This window comes from Piliocolobus tephrosceles, chromosome 6 (assembly GCF_002776525.5).
Source record: "Piliocolobus tephrosceles isolate RC106 chromosome 6, ASM277652v3, whole genome shotgun sequence".
Lineage (NCBI taxonomy): Eukaryota > Metazoa > Chordata > Mammalia > Primates > Cercopithecidae > Piliocolobus > Piliocolobus tephrosceles.
The window spans coordinates 15,832,220-15,853,409 of record NC_045439.1 but is presented as its reverse complement, the minus strand read 5'-3'; the positions used below and the strand labels follow the sequence as shown (position 1 = coordinate 15,853,409).

The window sequence follows — 21,190 nt, the reverse complement described above, 5'->3', positions numbered from 1 at the left end:
AGGGGGAAGGCACCTGACTTGCCCTTAAAACCAGGATCCACGGCTGCCAAATCATAAGGGCAGCGGTGTACATTGAAAAACTATAGAATTTACGTTTTTCCAGATGAGGAAATGAGGCCCAGGGCGATGCAGTGAGTTGCCGGCTGACTCCAGAGCTGGCCCTTGATGGTGAAAGGAACCTGGCAGGGAAATCTCTTTTATGAAGCATCTGATGTGTGATGACAACACCAACATATACCTCTTTTCTATTATGGACTGTTTTTCGGCCAGAAATGAAGGCACAACTAGGCTGAGCTGTATTTCAGAGGGTGGTATCAACTCTGAAGGGTGAGGGGCAGTATTTGCCATAAGCTAAAGGCTCCGGTCATTCAAATGCACTGGATCCCCATATCCACCAGCATTTCCCCAAATACAATCCATGGAACACTGATTGCCTAGGGCGGAAAAAATGATTAAATTAGCTTGGGAACACTGGGTCAAAGTGCAAGACTTCTCAGAACATTTAACGTGGTTAAGGTGAACTATGAAGCACTAGGCAGGAGACGGACTATCGTCCAAATATATTTGACCAAAGAGAATCAGTGGTCTAAGAAACATCCTTTGGAAAATGTGACAATTCACTAATGACTTAAACACCGCCAAAAGCACTGTTAGGCGGGGCGTGATGGCTCACGCCTGTAATCCCAGCACTTTGGGAGGCCGAGGTGGGAGGATTGCTTGAGCCCAGGAGTTGGAAACCAGCCTGGGCAACACGGTGAGGCCTCCTCTCTGCTAAAAATTTAAAAATTAGCTGGGTGTGATGGCGTGTGCCTGGTGTCCCAGCTGCTGAAGACGCCAAAGTGGGAGGCTTGCTTGAGCTCTGGAGTTCCAGGCTTCAGTGAGCTGTAATTGTGTCACTGCACTCCAGCCTGATGTACTGAGTGAGACCTTGTCTCAAAAAGAAAAAAAAGAAAAAAAAAAAAAAAAGCACTGATCCTACATCCAGGGAATTAAGCAATTCCTTTAAATTTTGGTAGATACAGTTTTAAGTTTTACGATGTCTGCTTATTTTCAGAAAAATTAACAGTTAGAATTGCTCTCCTATGAACAATAAAGGTTGGATTAATTACAGAAATTTCAAGATCCAACTGGTTCCCTCTACCTAAAATTTACTGGCCACCTGCCTTGGGAAGGCGGGGCATCTCATGCTTCCAATCAGTGCCAGGAGTGCTTCTCATCCACCCACTGCACACCCAGAGTTGGCCCTTTTCCCTGCAATGCCTTCTTTTGTAGTCCTTCTCAGATCAATACTGCCTCCTCATATATAAACCCAAGCTGCGCTGAATGCATGAGGCTCTCAGGAGGGATAGGCTCCAGGTGGCAGAGTGGGCAGGCAGGTGGCAGAGGGATGTCCACGTCATCTCAGCATTCTCAGCGCTCAACAACCACAATGCACATTCCATGGTGGGGGGAGTGTGATTCTGGAGGCCCTCGGAAGGATTAATAGATTGGTAAACTACTTACTAACTGAAAAAAGGGAAGGAAAACCATGAAAGTATGCTTCTGGAGAGTTGCCTTGGAACAACAGATCAAACCAAAAATTAAAACCAAGAAACAAAACATTTGAAAAATCAAAATTAAGGCTAAAAAAGCGAACAGAGTTCTAATAACCTTCCAACTGTAAGTCTGGCTGTCTAGAATCACATTTCCATTCAAGAGTGGCACACATTTTTCCACTAACAATTTTTTTTTTTAAATCAAAGAAAGACCAACTGGGCATTCCCCTATCCATTTAAATGTTCACCCAGCACATGAAAGCTGACCCATTCATGCAATGTATTTTGTTTCCAGAGCAGGAAATTCCAAAAGGAAGGGAAAAAGAATCAAACGAGCAGGTTTTGGGTCTTTCCACACATTAACCCTAATCATGACTCCAATGGTTTGTAGGGTTGGGCTAATTTTCCCTTCTACAAAGTCAAAGGGTTGGAGGGAGAAATTCATAAAACTTCAGGGCTTGACTATCTGCTTGTCCTAATGGAAAAGTTGGGACTTAAAATCATTAAATTTTAATTAAGAAAGTCTACATTCGTCAGTATGTTTTCCCCTCTCTAACTAAATGCTGACTCTACGGGAGGGGTGGATTCTCGAGAGCTTCAGTCTCAGTTGAAACACCTGGTTACTGGCCAGACACTCCCTGAGGATGGAAAGATGACTTCAGCTTATTAAGAATAAACAACTGAGCACTGCCCAGGACACACTGCATTCAGCAGAAAGCCCAGTGGGTGCTCATCACCCCAGAAAGTCACTGATTAATCAGATATAAAGTGCCTCCCCTGAAGAGTCGGCACTTCAATCTTCAAAGGCTTACAGGAGCACAGGGCTCCCAGGATGCAACACGATAAATATGGGCAGGTGGGTCTGTCGCGCAGAAAAGAGTGCATGGGGCAGTGGGAACATATCATGTTATTCTAGAATGGAAAGATCCCATTTTCAGACAATAAACTCAACAAAAGTCAATGTAAAGAATTTTTCTGGAAAAATTGAAGTTGGCAATTGCCAGTAGGCATTGTATTAAGAGAAAATGCCTTTTTTAAGAAATGAATTAAAAACAACATACGCGGTGTTTAAACAGTATCTTCATCTTCCATTTCATAAAACTGGGATTGCCATTAAAACAAAGTTCAGAACACTTAATATGCAGACAAGTACGGTCAGCGGGCTTCTCGGCGTGGATGGTTTATTTTAAATGGTAATCTAATTTCTGCCCTGGCTTTGTGTGTGTGAGAGCTGAACACGGCGGGTGAGCCATCCGAAAGATGTGCACATTAGAGAAAGTGGTTCTTTCTGGCAGCAGTTCCCCTTAAGAGCTTTTGTTCAGCATATAACTGGGCATTTGGAACAAAGATGAGCCCTTATAAATCAGAGATACAGAGATTAAATTTTCTGGCAGTGCTGGCAGTGAACATTAAATAAATGAGCAAAAGAAAACAAGGACGGACTCCCTGGGTCAGATTCATATTTAGGTCCCGTTTAAGGTTTTACCAACCAGTGTTCATTTTCACACAGGGATCTTTCTTGTTGCTGTTCATGGACAGGTTGTGGAACTCCCTAAAGCTGACTTTCAAAATTTCTGTGTTATCTAAAAGCAAGATTAGACTAAAATACTGTTCAATTTCTCCGCACGGTTTCACAACACAAACCCCACATTTTCCTTCACTGCAAATGGAAAACAGTTTACAGCACTGCTTCTCAAAATGTGGTCTAAAACCCACTGGCATTGGAATCATAGGGGAGTAATTTATAAATCCAGAGTCCCAGGCCCCACCTCAGGCCTAATGAATATAAAGTTGGGGGTGGGGACCAGGGGATCCACTGCTTTAAAGGTTCTCTGTGTGGTTTTAATACATGGCAAAGTTTGAGAACCACACATTGAGAGGGCTGTGGCCCTGATCCTTAGAATACGGCCTTGGTCATTATACACTGGTTGAATTCATTTCTAAATTGAAAACAGGAGTTTTTAGGATTAAATTATTACTTGCAAAATGTTGTAATTTGCCTTTTAATAGGATTAATTTTTTATGCATTTATATCAACTCCAGGAAAGCACGGAAGGGCCCAAGAATTAGAGGCAATATTCTAGAAAAGCTTCTATCTGTCCTGCCCAGAAGGCTTCCCTTACTTTGCAAAGAGGAGGTTGGAACATGGGCTCCAATGCCTGCAATCTCAGGTTTCCTTCTGCCCAAATAGCTTTTGGATTTTCCAGTGAGCAAGATTTCTCTTTGGCAAGTCTGAAGACGTTTCCTCTCCAGCTTATCAGTTAGGAAGATTATCAGAAGGTAAAACAGGCAAATGAAGTAGGTCTCACAAGAAAGGAAAAACCATGTTTACAGAGAGAGGGTTCCCGGCGGGGACCTGCGTCACTGAATGAATGAGCTGCAGGGGGCCACACAAAGGTATCGGGTTTGGGATGAGAATGAAGATGAGAAGACACAAACAGGTGGAGAGGAGATTCGGTTCTTGAAAGAGGAGAGGAGGAGGAGGAGGAATCTGACACTAAAAAAGTGAAAGAGAAAAAAAGGGTAAAGGCAAAAAAAAAACTTTAGAAACACAAAGAAAAAAATAAACTCGCTTTTAATATACTCACATAAGCTGGAAAGAAAATGAGGTCATGTAATACACGATCATTCCTCTACTTGACAATAGAATACAAGTGCTTTTCGAAGAAAACAAATTTGTTTTTCCGCTGGTTATTTAGTTGGTCCACAACACCATCATTGAATAAAAATAACTCAAGATTTACCTGGGCACAGATTCAGCAGTGTGATCTGCTGAAAATAATACATCTTTAGCCTACAATATCCAGAACATTGTACAGGAAACAATTTGCTTTTCATCTGGAATGGGTTAGGACTTGACTTTACATAGATTTGTTTTTTATGAGAAGCACTTATATACAGTTTACTTGAAAATAAGGTTTTCCAAGGTGCAGAGTACCGAGGTGCAACACTATGTCATGGTCCCAGCATTATGACAAGGGGGTGCTAAGCTTTCTGGGGTGGTCTATGGTTGGGTGTGCTGGTTGGGCACTTTGGGGAAAAAAGCCAGTATGGCTGCCTTCATGTCTTATAGCTGGAGGAACACATGGCAATGGGGAGACCACCGCAGCTGCAATAAGAAATTTACCCAAACAAAGTGGATCACACTTTCAAGTTAAAAGACTTATTTTGCTTTGGATAGGTATTTGTTGATATCTACCAATTATTAAAGATAAATCCCCTTACCCCACATCCTGTTTTAAAGGCAAAGGAAGAAAATATTTTTTTTTTTTTTCATTCTCTATTTAAGGAACTACCAACTTATTCCAAAGAAAAGATAATGACTCAGAGCTTCAAAGTAAAGACTGTCACTCTATTTGAGTCCTCTTTCACTGGCTAGGACCCATGAGACGGCAGAGGCGGGAGGAAGGGACGCCCAAGTGATACCTAAGGGGAAGTCATGTTCTGTAAGGGGGGTTATTTTAGTTTGACGTGTCCGTTTAATGAAACAAAATTCCACTCTATTAGCTACAGTGGACTTGGCCAGTTCAAAGCTTATGGACATGGGTGACTCCTCATGTTATTCCACAGCTCTGCATGTGGACAATTTCAGAGGTAGGAAACCGTATTCCAGTTAACCAACCACTTCCAAAATCATGAACACTGAGGCTGCACTGTATCAGGACCCAGGATATATAATAACAGTATTGTAGTTTTATATATTGTTAAGCTCTTATCAGTTAGACATATATCCTGAAATTTTAACAGGCAAAATAGGATATTAGGGACTTGCCTTAAAATACTCCAGGAAAAGCAAGGGTGGGACAGGAGAGAGATCAAATGAGAATGCTGATCGCTAAAACTCACTGGTGGGTAATGGGAATATTAGCATCTCTGTTCTGGCATATTAGAAATTTTTCCACAATAGAAATGAAAAAACAGAAAAAGAAAATAAATTTAGTTCTGGGGGAAAACAAAAAACAAAACAAAACAGATCCAAGAGGACTTGAGGCCTCACAGAGGAATCTGCCTGCACAGTGGGTGATCCTGGGCCTGTGCCCCAGGGTTGGCAGGCTCTCGACAGCAGAAGTTCGCTGTGGCTGTGGCTGTGCACCCTCACGGATGCTAACACGGCAGGGCTCTGCTCGTGTCGGACGCCTGTGCCCTTTAAAGGGGATTTAGAAAAGCAGTGAAGTGTTGGGCACGGTGCTGATGAGCTGCCACCCGCCAGGGCTGGGTTCTCCCAGGCCACATTTGATCTCAGGGTCACTTCTGTTTCACTGGGAACCATTCTGACCTCAGATAAGGTCCTTTTCTCTTTTCCTCTATGGCCCAGTTGCTTTTCTAGATGGGTAGTGCTGCACTGGATATTCAAAATTAGCCAGGCTCCTTTAACACATGAAAACCGTTCAAAGGCAAAGGGAGGAAAAATGACTGTGGTCATGCTGGATGGATAAGAATCCAGAAAGTAAAATCCAGGTGTCATGGAATACTATATGACTGTAAAAAAGAATAAGGAAATTCTCCACGGATGGATATGGAGGCATCTTCAGATATGCTGTGAAGTGCAAAATGGCAGGTGCTCAAAAGCATATATAGTGCGTGGTTGTTCATGTAAAGGGGCAGGGGAAATGATATATATGCTTGTTTGCATGAAAAAATACTGGAAGCATAAGCAAAAAGCTAATAAAAATGGTTCTCTTTAGGAACAAATAAGATGGACGGGCAGGGATGGAAGCCAAACTTCTCTACAGCACCTTGTGAATTAGTTTTTAGCTTTTGAATTATGTAAATGTATTTCCTCTTCAAATCAAATCAAGGTGAGGGAAATAAAAAATCTGTGGGTGGTTCGCAAGGCGGGCTCTCCACACAGGTGTGTGAATGAGAGCATCTGCCCGTTCTGTGACTGCACCATGAGCTGAACCACATGCAGTTGGGCTCTATTAATCAAGGTGGAGGCATTTTTCCCCATTTTAAAGCAAGCCTTCCCAATGTGTAAGTTTCTTTGATTTACATTGTCATTTCAGAATGTTTTACCCTCATTTACAAATGATAAGGCCTCCTAAAATGGCCTTCCATTTTTCTAATTCCCTGGTCTCTTGGTTAAATTGCTGGTGTGCAAATCAGTATTTTGCAGCTGCCTGGTTGGGTGGGGGGCGGTGTAGGGTGGTGGCAGGAGTCTCAGAGGGACTCTCGTGGATGACTCAACAACGAAACCATCTGTGGCAGTGCCTGGGAGGCTGTGGCTTCCCCCTGTTGTTGAGGAAGGGCATAGGCACCCACGGTCCTGACTCCAAACACCTAGGCTCTCCGGAAATGAATGGTGGCCCACCCGAGAGACTGGCTGCATCAGTGCCAATAAGCAGAGGGGGAGGAGGAAGACCCGGGGGCCAGGCCCAATCCAGGGCAGTGACACCCCAGACTGTGCCACACGGGCACATCTTCCCTAAACACCGTGGCATCTGAGAAAGCTGAATCTGGAGAGAGAGACTCTCAGGCACACTAGGGGAAATGTCCCAAGGGGCAATGGGAAGAATGAATAACAAGGACCTCATGTATTTTCTGACACTGTCTGTCCTCAATGTGATGTGGCATTAAAGTCTTGGGACTTCCAGGGAAATTAAGGTCCAGGCCAGCTGGAAGGAAAGGGGGTCTGAATTTAGTGTGGCTGTTCTCACAGGATACTCAGGAGGGAGAAAAGCGGGCAGACAGCGCTGGGTAGCCACAGCAGCTGTTTTCAATCAGCCGAAATTGCTGCTGGTGCTATAGTGAGTTTCACTTCCTCTTATTCCCTGTGTCTGAGCCTCACCTTGCAGCGGCTAGTCCTGACAGCCTGACCTCTTTCTTACAATGACAGGGCCTAGACAGGTGCCTCAGCAGGAGCTGGGATGAGGCAGAACTCTGCTGTGCTATTCCAGCCAGGGTCTCTGCCTGGTGTGCAGTCTAAGCCCACCAACGACCGCTGACCTGTCTGGAGAGTGGTCAGGCCACTCCAGGGGGTGAGTTTCTCCATGGCTCAGTCCACATTTTAAGCAGCAGCTGCAAGCCAGATTAAACTGCACCAATTTACGATTTGTGCTGCTTCCAGCACCCAAAAATCTTTTGACCCAGGAGCCGCAGGACCTTTGGATCTGATTTCTCAAGCTGACTTTAAATTTGGTAGAAGGGAGCCTAGGGCAGATATGCAGTCTGCAAGGCAGCTGTGGGGGTGGGCCTGGCTTAAGCATCACATGTGGCTCCCGAAGGCCCTATCCCTCTTAGCCCACCTGGATAGGTTTTTCCAGGGGACAAGCCCTGGCAGTGCAGGACTCAGAGCTGCTCTCGGGCTTTCTTTGGAAAGGTTCTGGCAGGAGCTGGGATGTGGCACAAGGACAAAAAAATAACCTCGTGGTCCCTTTCATGCAGCCAGCCCATAAAAGACCAGGCATACCCAGACAGAGATTAAGCCATACACGGTCCCCTGTGGGTGGGGGAAAAGGAACAGGAGCAGGTTCCAAATGATGCTCTAGAATGATTTTTGAGGCTCAAAGAAGAGCAGATCTATGTGTTTTGTGGGTCTGTCAAGTCACCCAGGTTACCACTGAATCATTGGTACAGGTTGAGCGTCCCTAATCTGAAAATTCAAAATCTGAAATGCTCTAAAATCCAGATGTTGCTGAGTGTTGATATGACACAAGTGGAAAATCCCGCACCTGACTTCATGTGATGGGCCACAGTCAAAATGCAGTCAAAACTTTGTCTCATGAACAACATTCTTTAAAATATTGTATAAAATTAGGCTCTGTGTATAGGTGTATATGAAACAGAAATGGACTTTGTGTTTAGACTTGGGTGCGATCCCAGGATATCTCATTATGCTTATGTAAATATTCCCGAACCCAACACACTTCTGGTCCCGGGCATTTCAGGTAAGGGACACTTCACCTGGGTCACCGTTGTGGGGTCTACGCAGGTGGACTCACTCCCCTGTACTCAGGCGAATGTGGAACACACACACAACGAGGTGTGCGGATTTGCTCACAGGCAGGAAGCGCCTCGGGCCTCTGCGTGGGGACAGTGGAACCCACCTGCCACCCTATGAGGTCCTGTGCTGGGTGTATGTGTGTTTATATGTGCAACTGATTAGAAAGCGAACCTTGCTTTCAGCGAGGTCTGAAACCCAAAGCGAGAGGGAGACACAGGGAAGCAGAGGGGAAACCTGATGGGGACAGAAACCACCTCATTTTAGTTTCAAACTTTAAGTTCCAAGAGCAAAGGGGGAAACCGATTTCAAAGTACTGGGCTGGAGAAACCACACGACTGGCCCCACCGCGAACAAACACTTGAGAAAGACACTGGAGAAATGCACCTCGATTGAGCGTTCCAACTATTTGTGCGAGAAATTTTTCCAACCCCAACCCGATCAGTCTCACCCCATGTCACTCGGTCCCAGGCCCCCACATTCTCCATGACACCATTTCGTCCCCTCTGGCTTTTTATTCTCACCTGTCTCGGGATCGCTGAAGTCTGGCAAAGTAATTGTATTAAGCTGTCGTCTGTCAGCAATGGTTCTATCTAAGAGGCTGCTCCCACGTCCAGAATCACTGCAAAACACAGCTACAAATGTCAGTCACCTGCAAGGTGGGAGGAGGGAAGGAAAGAGAGGCAACCTGTACCGACTCCTGAAGGCCAGTGAATACCTTCTGTGCGGTTTTTACGTTCTTCAGCATCTTTCTTATGAAGGAGGCATCCTGCTCCCTGGCTCGGCCTGGGCTGGGATTCCTTTCAGTGTTCACTATCACAAACAGGGCATAAACCACACCCACAGACCCTGGCTAATTTTGGCCTCTTTTGTGTCATTAGAAGACACAAAAATGAAAACTTCAAGCTTCGTTTTCCATCCACCTTACAAGGGGAAACTGATTGGCATTAGCAACCTTAGAAAGTGAAGTCTCAGCAAGTGAGTCCATGAACACGCCATCCATGAAGAGTTGTCTTCACGAACCAACACTGCACACCCGTGCTTCTAAACCCAGGCTGCATGAGAAGACCACCCAGGACATCTCTAAACAACAGACACCTAGGTCCCACTGTGGACTGAACAAATCAAAACTCCTGGGCTTGTTGACATTTTTCACAGCTCCTCAGATGGTTCTAAGGTGCAGCTGCTGGATTCAAGGACCCCTGACCCCCCTTTCTGACCGTGATCACAGTCATGTGCTCCTCAGGGTCCCCAGAATGTAGGCCTTTGTGCTACATCGTGTGGTTAACTTTCCTGCCGGTGTATGAGCCCTGTCTAGTGTTCCTAAGCTGGAGAAAGCTGGCTGCTAGGGATATACAGGGACTGGGAGAGAACATGGCAGAATTTTGGTGGCAGCCTCTGTAACACCACTCCTACCAGCTTCCTGCACTGCCCATCTCTGCTGAGTCCCCTCTCCAGCTTGTGTCTACAAAACAGGCTTGGCACTGTTCACCTGGTAATGCCACACGGGAGACCACAGCGGGCCTAACTGGGAAAGAGTTAAGGGATCTCAGCCAATATGGACTTCTTTTTTAAATTCTGGGAAGCTTGTAGGTAAACACTATTGCTTTTTTCCTGTATCATGATACCTATCAAAGCAGCTCCAAAAAGAATCGCATCTGTCTCTTGAAGTTTGAATCTTCAATGCTTTTCTTTGAATCTTTTCTTTTCCAATCTGGGGGCTTTTAGAGTGATTTTTTGTTGTGAAGAAGTTCAGATTCTACAATAAAGGGACACAATTTCCTTCCTTTATGCAGCTGTTGCTAAAGCAGTACAAACAAGATTTGGCATGAAACTTAATACAGTTTACAGGCTGCAATTTCCACATCCAGCGATTTCTCTAACTACATTAGAGAAATCCACAGGAAGCAGAAGGAAACTTCCTTCAGGACAGACTGTTTGTCAGCCTATACTTATTACATCATCTCAGACATGTGTTTTTGGAAACTGCTCTTTTAATTGTTTCTGTAACTGAGAAACAATACATGTCTCTGAACAGAGACAACATAAAAGTACACACAAATTTCCATTCATCACAACACTGACTGAATATTTCTAACACGCAAATTTGCATTCATCACAACACTGACTGAGTATTTCCAGCACAGGTCTGTCCAGGTAGCATTTTTCACATCAATACTCCTAAGTGCAAATTATCTGGATATTGCAATGGCAACCCACTTAGGAGTTTTTCAGAAGATTTGTCTCAAAATACAGCGAAATGATGACATATTATTCACCATCTTGGGGATTCCAAGACACGCGATGAGGTACTGGCATTGCAAAGGAAGGATTTGCCTGGGTTTCTGGGGGTCCGAATCTGAGGTTTGTTTCAGACATTCTCATCTTCCAGGCTTCCCATCTCACCATGTTTCGGTGCTGTCACTAATGAGGAGGTCACTCTGGGCAAAAGGCAGCTTTCCCTGTGCCTCACTGACTTCCCTGATCAGATGAAGATAAGGATTGTTGTCCTACACAGAACTGTGTGAGGATGACATAAGGTCACATAGGTGGAGCACTGTGAAGACTCACAACTTTTAGGTACATGCCAGGTGTGTATAAAACCACATACCTACAACACACATCTGAGGTTAATATGGCCAGTCAATTCCTGCAGCCAACTTATCCCTAGGCTTCTGGTGCAATTGTAGGAGGTACGGGGAAGCTGAGTTAAAATGTTAGAAACCCCAAACAAAGCCATCATCTGAATTTTGAACCTCACCCCCTAACAATGGCACAGGACCCACATTCCCTCCACCAGCTGGGAAACGGCGTTCAGTTACATCCTTAGCGTGTCTGCCTTAGTTCCCTCTGAACACAGTGTGTGCGCAACAATCAACTATTCAACATAGAGATGCTTTTGTTTCCAGATTGAATGTTTTCTCTCTAAAAATAATTAGGGCTGGGCACAGTGGTTCATGCCTGTAACCTCAGCACTTTGGGAGGCTGAGACAGGAGGATAGCTTGAGCTCAGGAGTTCAAGATCAGCCTGGGCAACATAGCAAGACTTCATCTTTATTAAAAATAAAAAAATAAGTCAGGCGTGGTGGTGTGCACCTGTGACCCCAGCTATCTGAGAGGCTGAGGCAAGAGGATGGCTTGAGCCTGGGAGACAGACTGCAGTGAGCTATGATCATGCCACGGCACTTCAGTCTGGGCGACAGAGGGAGACTGTCTCAAAAAAAACAAAAAATAAAAAAAATAAAAATTAGAAATAATTAGGTATTTGTGACCTATTAGGAATTTTACTGGATGCTTGAAGCAATTTTTAGTTCTTCATTTACATGGTACAGAGTCTTCACCAATCAAGATTTGCATTTGACCCCTAGAATACTGGACACGGGGCAAGGAGAGGCCTTGAGCAACCCTGAGTCTCCGTAACTTGCTCGCTCTGGCCAGTCTCTCAGGCAAGCTGGAAAGTCACCTTCTTCTCTCCCTCTGGGACACATCTGCTGGGGCACTTCTGTGAACCACCCATTTCCCCCTCATAGCCCAGTCACCTCGCCTCTTCTCTGCCAGGCCCTTAGGCTGCCAGGAGCACTTCCCAAGGAGGGAGGCAGGAAGGGAGAGAAAACACTCCTGGTGAGTGCTGGCAGTAGAGGGAGAGGAAATGGGAAGGACCCCAAATCCATAGTATGTAAGTAGGGGATGCCCACATGTGTAGATGCACACATGCAGGGACTTCTATTCCCTATAACCACTGAATTGTATGAGAGTTAAAGTTATACTGGCCATTAGTAGCCTCTCTTGGAAATCCTCTATCTTCCACAGCCACACAGAGGTTAAACACAAGAGGCTTGGCGGTGGTGGGATGGGCTCGGAGTCAGGACCCTGGAGCTCTTGTCTCAGCTGAGCCTCTTCCCAACTCCTGGAATAGTGCCTGGCACACAGTAAATATTGCACCTAAAAGAAGGGCCTCGGCTAGGGAACCAGAACAGGGCAGATGGGGGAGGAACTTCTGTTTTTGGAGGCCTGGATCATAAGAGTCAAGGTAAGTTCCCAATATCATGGAGCCTCAACTGTCTCATCAGTAAAATGGGTATGAGATCATATGACTTTTGCCCATTTTATGGGGCTGCTTCAAAGATGGAATGAGGATATGCTTTATAAAAAGAAAAGCTCCACCCAAATGCTGGTGACTGTAAGGATGAAATGGGATCTCTGACTCCTAACTGAGGTTAGAGCAAAAAAATGTGAATGTGAGTACATGTGTGTTTAAATGCTGTTTGTTGGCAAGTAACTGAAACAGGACTTTGAATCACCTGCAGATGTCACCTCATGAGTACATGATGGAGATGGGTCTAGTAGCAGTGACAAGAGGGGGAAAGAAGTGGTTAACAATAAAAAATGAAAAGAAACTGGTTGTCAGCTCAAGAGAGGCAGCATGCTAGTGTGGAGACAGCTTTGATGTTAGGCCTGGGGCTGAATCACTATTCTGCTACATATTCAATTGGAAAAACTTAGGTGAGTTATTTAGCCACTTTCATCTTCAATTTTATTTTCTGTAAAATGGAAGTAATGGTAGCTATCTTGCAAGGCTAATGTAGGGACTGAAGATAACACATCAACGGCCTAGTACAGTGCTGGCACAGAGAAGGTTCAAGAAACACGGTTATTACCATCCCTGGCTGAAATGCTCTGTGATTCAGTTCAGGGAGCCTGCTGGGACCTTCTGGTGAGATTCTAGTCAGAATTCACACTGTCTTGAGTGGCCAGGTCAACATGCACAAGGACTGAGGGAGCCTTACACTTCACCCAGAGAGAGGAGACAAAGCATGAGACAGATTTCTATCCTAACTGCAAGCAAAACTGCAGACCGAGGGAAATAGAATCCAGGCTTCTGAAATGACAAACACCTCGCCAAATGTAAGAGAATGCCACCCACCATTTTGCTCACAGCAAGAGACGCATCTCCAACTGCAGGTGGAACACTATTTGCAAGTTTTCCAATGCTCAGTTTAGCGACTAGCTCAGTGTAATTTTTTCCCCCCTCTTTAAGCAAAAGTTGAGAAGAGGGAATGGGTTGCTGAGAATACAAAGCTAGAAGCTAGGGTCTGTTCTCAATTTGGCCACTCACTCCCTGCTACTGCCCACGTCTTCCTCGTCTCACTGCCCTGGAGGCCTGTGCAGAGCCTGGGGTGGATCTGGAAGGGAGTGGGGAAGACTGGGGAACTGGCAGGTCGAGCAGAGGGCCCAAAACAAACCCAGCATGCTCAGAAGCAAGGAAGCCGGGACGTCAGCACGGACCAGCTCCGGGGAGAAGCCAAATGCAGCCTGCCAAAATGCTTTCTGCTCAGTTTTCATTTTATTTTAAAGCAGGCATGATTCTTAGGTGCTTGTTCATGTGATTCCACCCTCCTCTAAAACCCTGTATGCCCTAATCCCAGCCTCTAGGCTGCCGGAGCCGCAGCGGCCCCACTCCGGAGCGCTGCAAGGTGTGTGTTCCCTGAAAGACACAGCCCTTCCTTCAGGATTCTGTTGCCAGAGTCACCTCTTCCTGAGCAGGCTGGAGGGGATGGCTGCATTTACACAATGATAAAGGCTACAGGAGAAGCATTTATTTCTATCCCAGAGAAAATCAAGTTAAAAGACCAGACAAGACACTCCTTAATAAGGGGCTGCGCGATTCACCACCCCTCCCTCAAGGCTTTGTGGGGAGCTGGAGGGGGAATTCTGAGTGACCGGTGGGGCCTCTACCGCCCACCCCAGCCGCCAGTCCCCACCAGACACTGCCTGGAGCCAGGGTCCTCCCCACTCTGGCCCTGAAGGAACCTTCAGGAAACGGAGGAAGTATGGACACAGCCCAGGCATTTGGTTAAGTATTTTTAAAAAGCTTTCCAATTCTGCTATTTTTTTTTCTCCTCACATTCAATATTCTTGGTTGCTAAGTGGGAGGGAATGTGGGGAGGTGGGAGAGGTGTGGGAAACTGAGGGGGAAATTGGCAACACGAAGCTGATGGGTTTATTTTTTCATTTCTAAAGGGGGTACCGGCAAAGGAACGCGCTCCGGCGCCGAGGCAACCTGCCTGGGCAGCATCTCCCGCTAGCTGGTTCGGAGGCAGACTCCCCCAAATCCTGAAGATTTCATAGGCCAGGAGTGGGGGTTTTGGGGGAGATAAATATGGACAGTTTCTATTTTTGCTTCCAGACTTAGAAATGTAGAATTTTTAAAAAATTAAAATGATCTTTATTTTGAGAACATATCCACAAAAGGGAAGAGGCCAGTCTCATGATTACCTTTCACCAAGCGAAGGGCGGGTGCGCCCAGCAGCACAGCACCGCGCCATTCCTGGGCCTGGGAAGGGGACTCCCAGCTTGAATGGGGGGACCCGGCGGGGGACTTGGGGCTGCTTGGGGGAGGGCGGGGCAGGGGCTGGACATCACATGGCTTTCCAGGCAGAGTTCTCATCCTTCCAGGTACACTGCCCACAGGGCCTGGGGTCACAGGTCTGTCTGTCAGTTTCCAGGGGGTCCATCTCCTTAACAGGGCCCTGACTTTGAACAGTTTTTTTAAACTGCAGAAACGTTTGTAAAGCAAAATCTCACAGGGAACCCCATCTCTGTTCTGCTGCTTCCGTAGCCCTCCCTCCCTGCTGGTCTCTGCAGACCACGGCCACCAGCCCACTGCCTACCTCACCCTTAGTACTCATTTACATTTTAGGTGACACGTTTTTAGGCCCCTGACTCTTAAAAACATGATATCAATTGCACAGACACCTTGCTAGAAAGGTAAAAAATACTCTGAGTGTATGAGCAGTTGTGTGAATTCACTTGAATCATTACATCCCTTCTCATTACATGACTTCCTTCACTTACTAACCTAAACACATGCAAAGGAAAACTGTGCAAGACTTGGAAATGGGCAAATAGGTTATTGGGTGTCCGTCCGTGGAATGTGGGGGGTTGACCAGCAGACCTTCCTGGGGTTATCTGACTCTAAAGGAGCAGGCACCGTTGACTCACTTCCCATTGGCTGAGCTACTTTACAGCTCTGTAGGGGTAGAAATTAACCTGCAGAAAACTGATAATAAGGCAAGTGAATTTTGTTTGGGGGGGAGAGACAATTGATGTCACCCTGTAGTAAAGAACCCCAAACGGTATCTTTCATCGTCTTACAGGATGTTGTTTTTGTATCTACTTGCAAATCATTCAGCATTCCTGCCTATGAGTATCTGTTCTTCAGACTCTTCTGTGAATAGGTCTTAACATTTTCCGGGTTCCTGCATTAGTTAATAAGGCAAATAAAATCTTTGACATGTGTGTATTTGATAGTTGTATGCGTCATGATTTTAACTTTTTCACAGTGATCTTTTATCATGCTAACTGCCACTAGCATGCGGCCTATGGTCTGTGCAGGTCTTTTAAATATTACTGCAGGAACCCCAACTGGAACACATAAGAGACTGGTCTATACATAAATTACCAGAAAGATAAGACTTGTCAAAGGAGTTAGGTAAACGGGTGGTAGAGAGAAACTGGATAGAGATCCATTGTGAATTGAGCCCAGTGGGTCACTACGGCAGTGAAAGCAAAAGAAACCCAGGATCTGGAGGCTTCATCAGCCACTGGGACAACAGCACCTTAAACATGGAGTGTGAAGCTCCACTGCTATCATCTGCCACTTTTGGGGGCCTGGAGGTGCACAGGGGTGACAGAGTTAATGCCTGCTGAAAGCCAATCAGAGAAGGCACTGATAGGCAGGGACCCATGCAAAAGCCACGCAAAGCAGGCCCTGCTGGCCTCTTACCTGGGGTTGGTGAGGTTGTAGCAGGATTTCCATATCTGCAGCATGTGCTTACAAGTCAGGAGTGCCTCGTCTGGGCCCCGGCAGAGTGACTGCAGCTTCACTTTGGAAAACAGTAGTCTGCAATGGGGAGACAAAGGGAGAAAACACTGCGGCTCAAGCCACAGAGTCCCCATCCCAACAAGACAAGCGGTGGGCTTAGACCCAGAAGCAACTGTACTCATTTCAGAAACTATCCACATGTGTGGTCCAAGGAAAGCGGGATTCCAGAAATCCCGGCTCAAGGTGTTACTTTGCATAAGTCTCGCCACTAAGGCAAATGTAAGCACGACGTGACTATTTGTGGTCAGGCTGAAAGCATTAGAGTGGCCAATTTTATTCAGAACACAGGGAATTTACTAAAAGCATGTTTTTTAGAACCAAACCAATTTATTTATGAAACCTCAAAAACTCATTAAAAGAGAACTTGGTTTATTTACAGAATTACACAGGAGATGTGACTCAGTTGATATAAATATCTACAGATAACCCTCCACAATGATGCTCACCGTCCTGTGAGCTTCAAAAGCCTGAACGGAAGTCCCATGAAGAAGGGCAGCCTCCGGCACAGGCCCTGAGCTCCTGCATCTTCCCATGCCTGCTACTGAGGGCCTAAGGCTCCTTCCGCAATCACCTAGGTCTCTCTTCCCTATTTTTTGTTACCATCAACTGCTCCACCCTCCATCCAGACCTTCTGGGCACTAAGCTCAGAATATTCTTTTGCAGCCCCTCAGGGTAATGCCATTTTCAGATTCTACTTACGTTTCTCTGCGGACATCAGCCTAGGTGCCTGTAGACATAAGCTCTCCTGGCCCTTGGACTTGTCACCACTAGTAGAAGTCCCAGTATGAGCCCAGCTTCCTTCCTTGTGTTCTCCCTGTCCCCTGACTTACCCAGCTCTCACACATCTTATTATAAAGATCTCCAAAAATCATTCTTTCCCCCAAGATGGAGTCTTGCTCTGTCACTCAGGCTAGAGTGCAGTGGCATGATCTCAGCTCACTGCAACCTCTGCCTCCTGGGTTCAAGTGATTCTCCTGCCCCAGCCTCCTGAGTAGCTAGGATTACAGGTGCCCGCCACCACATCTGGCTAATTTTTGTATTTTTAGTAGAGGTGGGGTTTCACCATGTTGGCCAGGCTGGTCTCAAACTCCTGACCTCGTGATCCTCCCAAAGTGCTGGGATTATAGGCATGAGCCAACATGCCCAGCCCCCAGAAATCATTTTTGTTCCCACTTCCTTTTTTTTTTTTTTTTTGAGGATGGAGTCTTGCTTGCAATCTTGCCTCACTGCAAGCTCCGCCTCCTGGGTTCACGTCATTCTCCTGCCTCAGTCTCCCAAGTAGCTGGGACTACAGGCACCTGCCACCATGCCCAGCTAACTTTTTTGTATTTTTAGTAGAGACGGGGTTTCACCATGTTAGCCAGGATGGTCTCAATCTCCTGACTTCGTGATCCGTCTGCCTGGGCCTCCCAAAGTGCTGGGATTCCAGGCGTGAGCCACCGCACCCGGCCTGTATCTCGTCCTTTAAGGTACTCCACCAACTAGCCACTCTTCTTTCACCATCTCATCCGACTGGACCTTTAATTCTGCCAATATAGGCCAAATGCTACCTTTCTGGCACAACTCTATGGCTACACATGCCACGTCCCCAACTGTAACTTCCACTCATGCACATCTTTCTTTAATTCTTCCCAAACCCAGCTAGAATCCCACTTAAATAAGTAAGTCTTCTGTCAATACACGTTTTATCCCTTTATCTTCTCTACTCAGTATGTGCCATATTAGCTCATGTTTGCTGTTAATAATAAAAAGAAGAAAAAGAGAGGGAGGAGCTGCTGCTGACTGAAGGCATCCCATGTGCCAGGCCTTGTGTTCGGCACTTCACACGTTGTCATGTCCTTGGAAGAAGCTGTCAATGCAGGTGGTGTCTAACACTCTTCAACAGATGAGGAAACCGAAGCTCTGGTGCCCTTTGGTTGCTTTCTGGATGTGATTTTCTCCCTGAGGACAAGAGCCCTGACATCTCTCCCTGCCTCTCTGCAGCCTCCCCTCCAGCACCAACAACTGTGCTCTGAATTCAGTGGGCCTTAAATCAGCATTTACTCACCGATCACTTTTTCTATAAACCACAGAAGATAAAGCAAGGTGTTTTAGAGATCAGTTAGACATCCAGAACTCCTTCACTCTGCATGATGTGAGGTCCTCATTCAAAGGTACCTTAGAGGAGGAAAGTCTCTTTTTCGTGTGTGAGAGATAGAATGAAAGTGGTCCTGACCCATCACTGCCCAAGTTTGGGACAGGTTCACATCAAGCACCCCCAGCACCCCCTCCAAATGGAAGTCCAGGGCGGTGTAGTGCTCCCAGTGGGTCCAGGGCTGCGGCCTCCCCATGCCTGGGCTTGCAGAAGCCTGGAATGATGGGATGAGGGCCAGGTAAAGGGAGGGATGTAGTCCCTGATCTACAAGCAGGTGGGCATAAAGAGCGAGGCTAGATGTGAGAACAGGGCTCAGCTTCTGCTCAAAAACATCTCAAGAAGCGGAAATGCTTTGGAAGCCTTACCAAGACTGCCTAAATGGGATGGCAGGCGCTCAGGGTGCCTCGGGGGGGATTTAAAGACAGCAGAAGCTGACTCCTGCTGAAGCCTGCCCGAGTCCAGAACATGATGGGAGCTCTTTTCCACCAGAATCTCCCACCAAACCGGGGTCAACTAAGAGAGTTGACAAAGGAAGGAGAAGCTGCCAAATAGGTCACCATTGGGTAGCGAGGGTGCTGAGGAGTGGTTGCCAAGCAATTGCGGCAAGGGGAGGCCCCACAGAGGACTGGGGGAGGGCGGTCCAGGAAGCCGTGCACGTGCTGCACAGGCTGGAGCTCTCTGGGGGCCATGCCAAGAACTCTCCTCCAAGGGCGCCTGCCTCCCAGAGGAGGTGCCTGCCCCACAGCAGGCAGCAGGGTGCCTCTAACAGCAAAGAACTGTGATTCCTTTAACTGTACCCAAAGGAGAGAATGCCAGAGTGTGTCTCTAAGCCTCGGCTTGGGGGAACAGTTTTGAGCAAGCCTTCTTGGCTGGAAAAAGAACTTCTAATTAACATAAAATAACAGCTTTCAAACACTTGACTCAGGACATGGAGTTGAAAAGGTGTGGGCTTGGATTTCAGAGAACCAGACAGAAAGAACAATGGCAGAGTGGCTGAGCACAAACGATGGAAAAAAGCACTTGGAAGACCTCTCAAGAGGAACAGCACGAAGAGAGGCTGGCAGAGAAAAAGAGCCAGGGACACAGCAGCGACAAAGAGGAAAGCCTGCCAGCTGCTGCCCGGGTACGACTGGGATGATGGGCAGAGGCCACGCGGATTTGGCCAGGATGATGGGCAGAGGCCACGCGGGTTCGGCTGGGACAATGGGCAGAGGCCACACGGGTATGGCCGGGACAATGGGCAGAAGCCACGCGGGTATGGCCAGAATGATAGGCAGAAGCCACGCAGGTACAGCCGGGACAATGGGCAGAAGTCACATGGGTACAGCCGAGATGATGGGCAGAAGCCACGAGGGTACAGCCGGGATGAGTGGCAGAAGCCACGCAGGTTTGGCCAGGACAATGGGCAGAAGCCACGACGGCACAGCCGGGATGAGTGGCAGAAGCCACACAATTGTAGTCAGTACAATGGGCAGAAGTCACGCAGGTATGCCCAGGACAATGGGCAGAAACACCTGCCCCGCCTGTCGCCAACACTCCCTGGGATGCCCAAGGGAAAGCAGGAACAGAAGTTGCCGCCTTTCCATCATTTCCCCAAACCTCAGCTTGTTTACAAGACACAAAACAATACTGAAAACAGAAGCAGCGATGCTCGTCATCCTATTTGCCAAACCTGCTTACACACTTCAAGACTGTTCAAAAACATCTGGCTGGGTATACGTTACATTAGCACAGAAAGGAAGAGTACACAAACAATGGTCAGCATTCATTTGCTGTGGCTGACACCCAAAGATACATATTCAATGTGCTGAGGAAACCCTGAGGCAAAAAGAAAGTTACGGAAAAACTTGTGAAAAGTTAACATTTAATACATTTCAATACGTCTAACTGTCAATATGATGAAGAGGGCAGAGGAGACGAGGGTGAGACTGTGAGCTAGCCACACAAGTTCCTGCATTTAATTTTTTTTTTTTGAGACAGAGTCCCGCTCCGTTGCCCAGGCTGGAGTGCAGTGCTGTCATCTTGGCTCCCTGTCAACCTCCGCCTCCCGGGTTCAAGCGATTCTCCTGCCTCAGCCTCCCAAATAGGTGGGACCACAGGCGCATGCCACCACACCTGGCCAATTTTTGTATTTTTAGTAGAGACAGGGTTTTGCCATGTTGGCCAGGCTGGCCTCGAACTCCTGACCTCAAGTGATCCAACTGTCTCGGCCTCCCAAAGTGCTGGGATTACAGGCGTGAGCCACCATGCCCAGCTATGAATCTAATTTAAAAAATATATATATATTAGCCAGGCATGGTGGCTCACGCCTGTAACCCCAGCAGTTTGGGAGTCCGAGGCAGGTGGATCACTTGAGCTCAGAAGTTCAAGACCAGCCTGGGCAACATGGTGAAATCCTGTCTCTACAAAAAATATAAAAATTAACCAGTCATGGTAGTGTGCACTTGTAATCCCAGGTACTCGGGAGGCTGAGGTGGGAGGACTGCTTGAGCCCTGGAGGTGAAGGCTACAGTGAGCTGAGATCATGCCACTACACCACTCTAGCCTGGGTGAAAGAGTGAGACCCTGTCCCCCTCCCCTCAAAAGAATATTTTGTTCATAGACTCATTGAAAACTTACAGAAGATTAATGAAGAAAAGAAGAACCTTGCTAAAGTACCAATCAGATCTCATGACTGATGACCCAAATCTAGCATC

The 21,190-nt window shown here is 46.8% G+C and overlaps 1 protein-coding gene across 4 annotated transcripts in view; it reads right to left on the bottom strand.

The window, feature by feature from the left end:
- Window positions 1-21,190, bottom strand: part of TTC7B (tetratricopeptide repeat domain 7B) — a 296,302-nt gene that overhangs the window by 84,894 nt on the left and 190,218 nt on the right. For all 4 annotated transcript variants that reach the window (XM_023205449.2, XM_023205448.2, XM_023205447.1 and 1 more), the window contains exons 16-17: window positions 16,262-16,378; window positions 9,000-9,097 (exon numbers count right to left, since the gene is read on the bottom strand). In XM_023205449.2, the coding sequence (XP_023061217.1) occupies window positions 9,000-9,097; window positions 16,262-16,378 (215 nt within the window). The remainder of the gene's footprint in view (window positions 1-8,999; window positions 9,098-16,261; window positions 16,379-21,190) is intronic.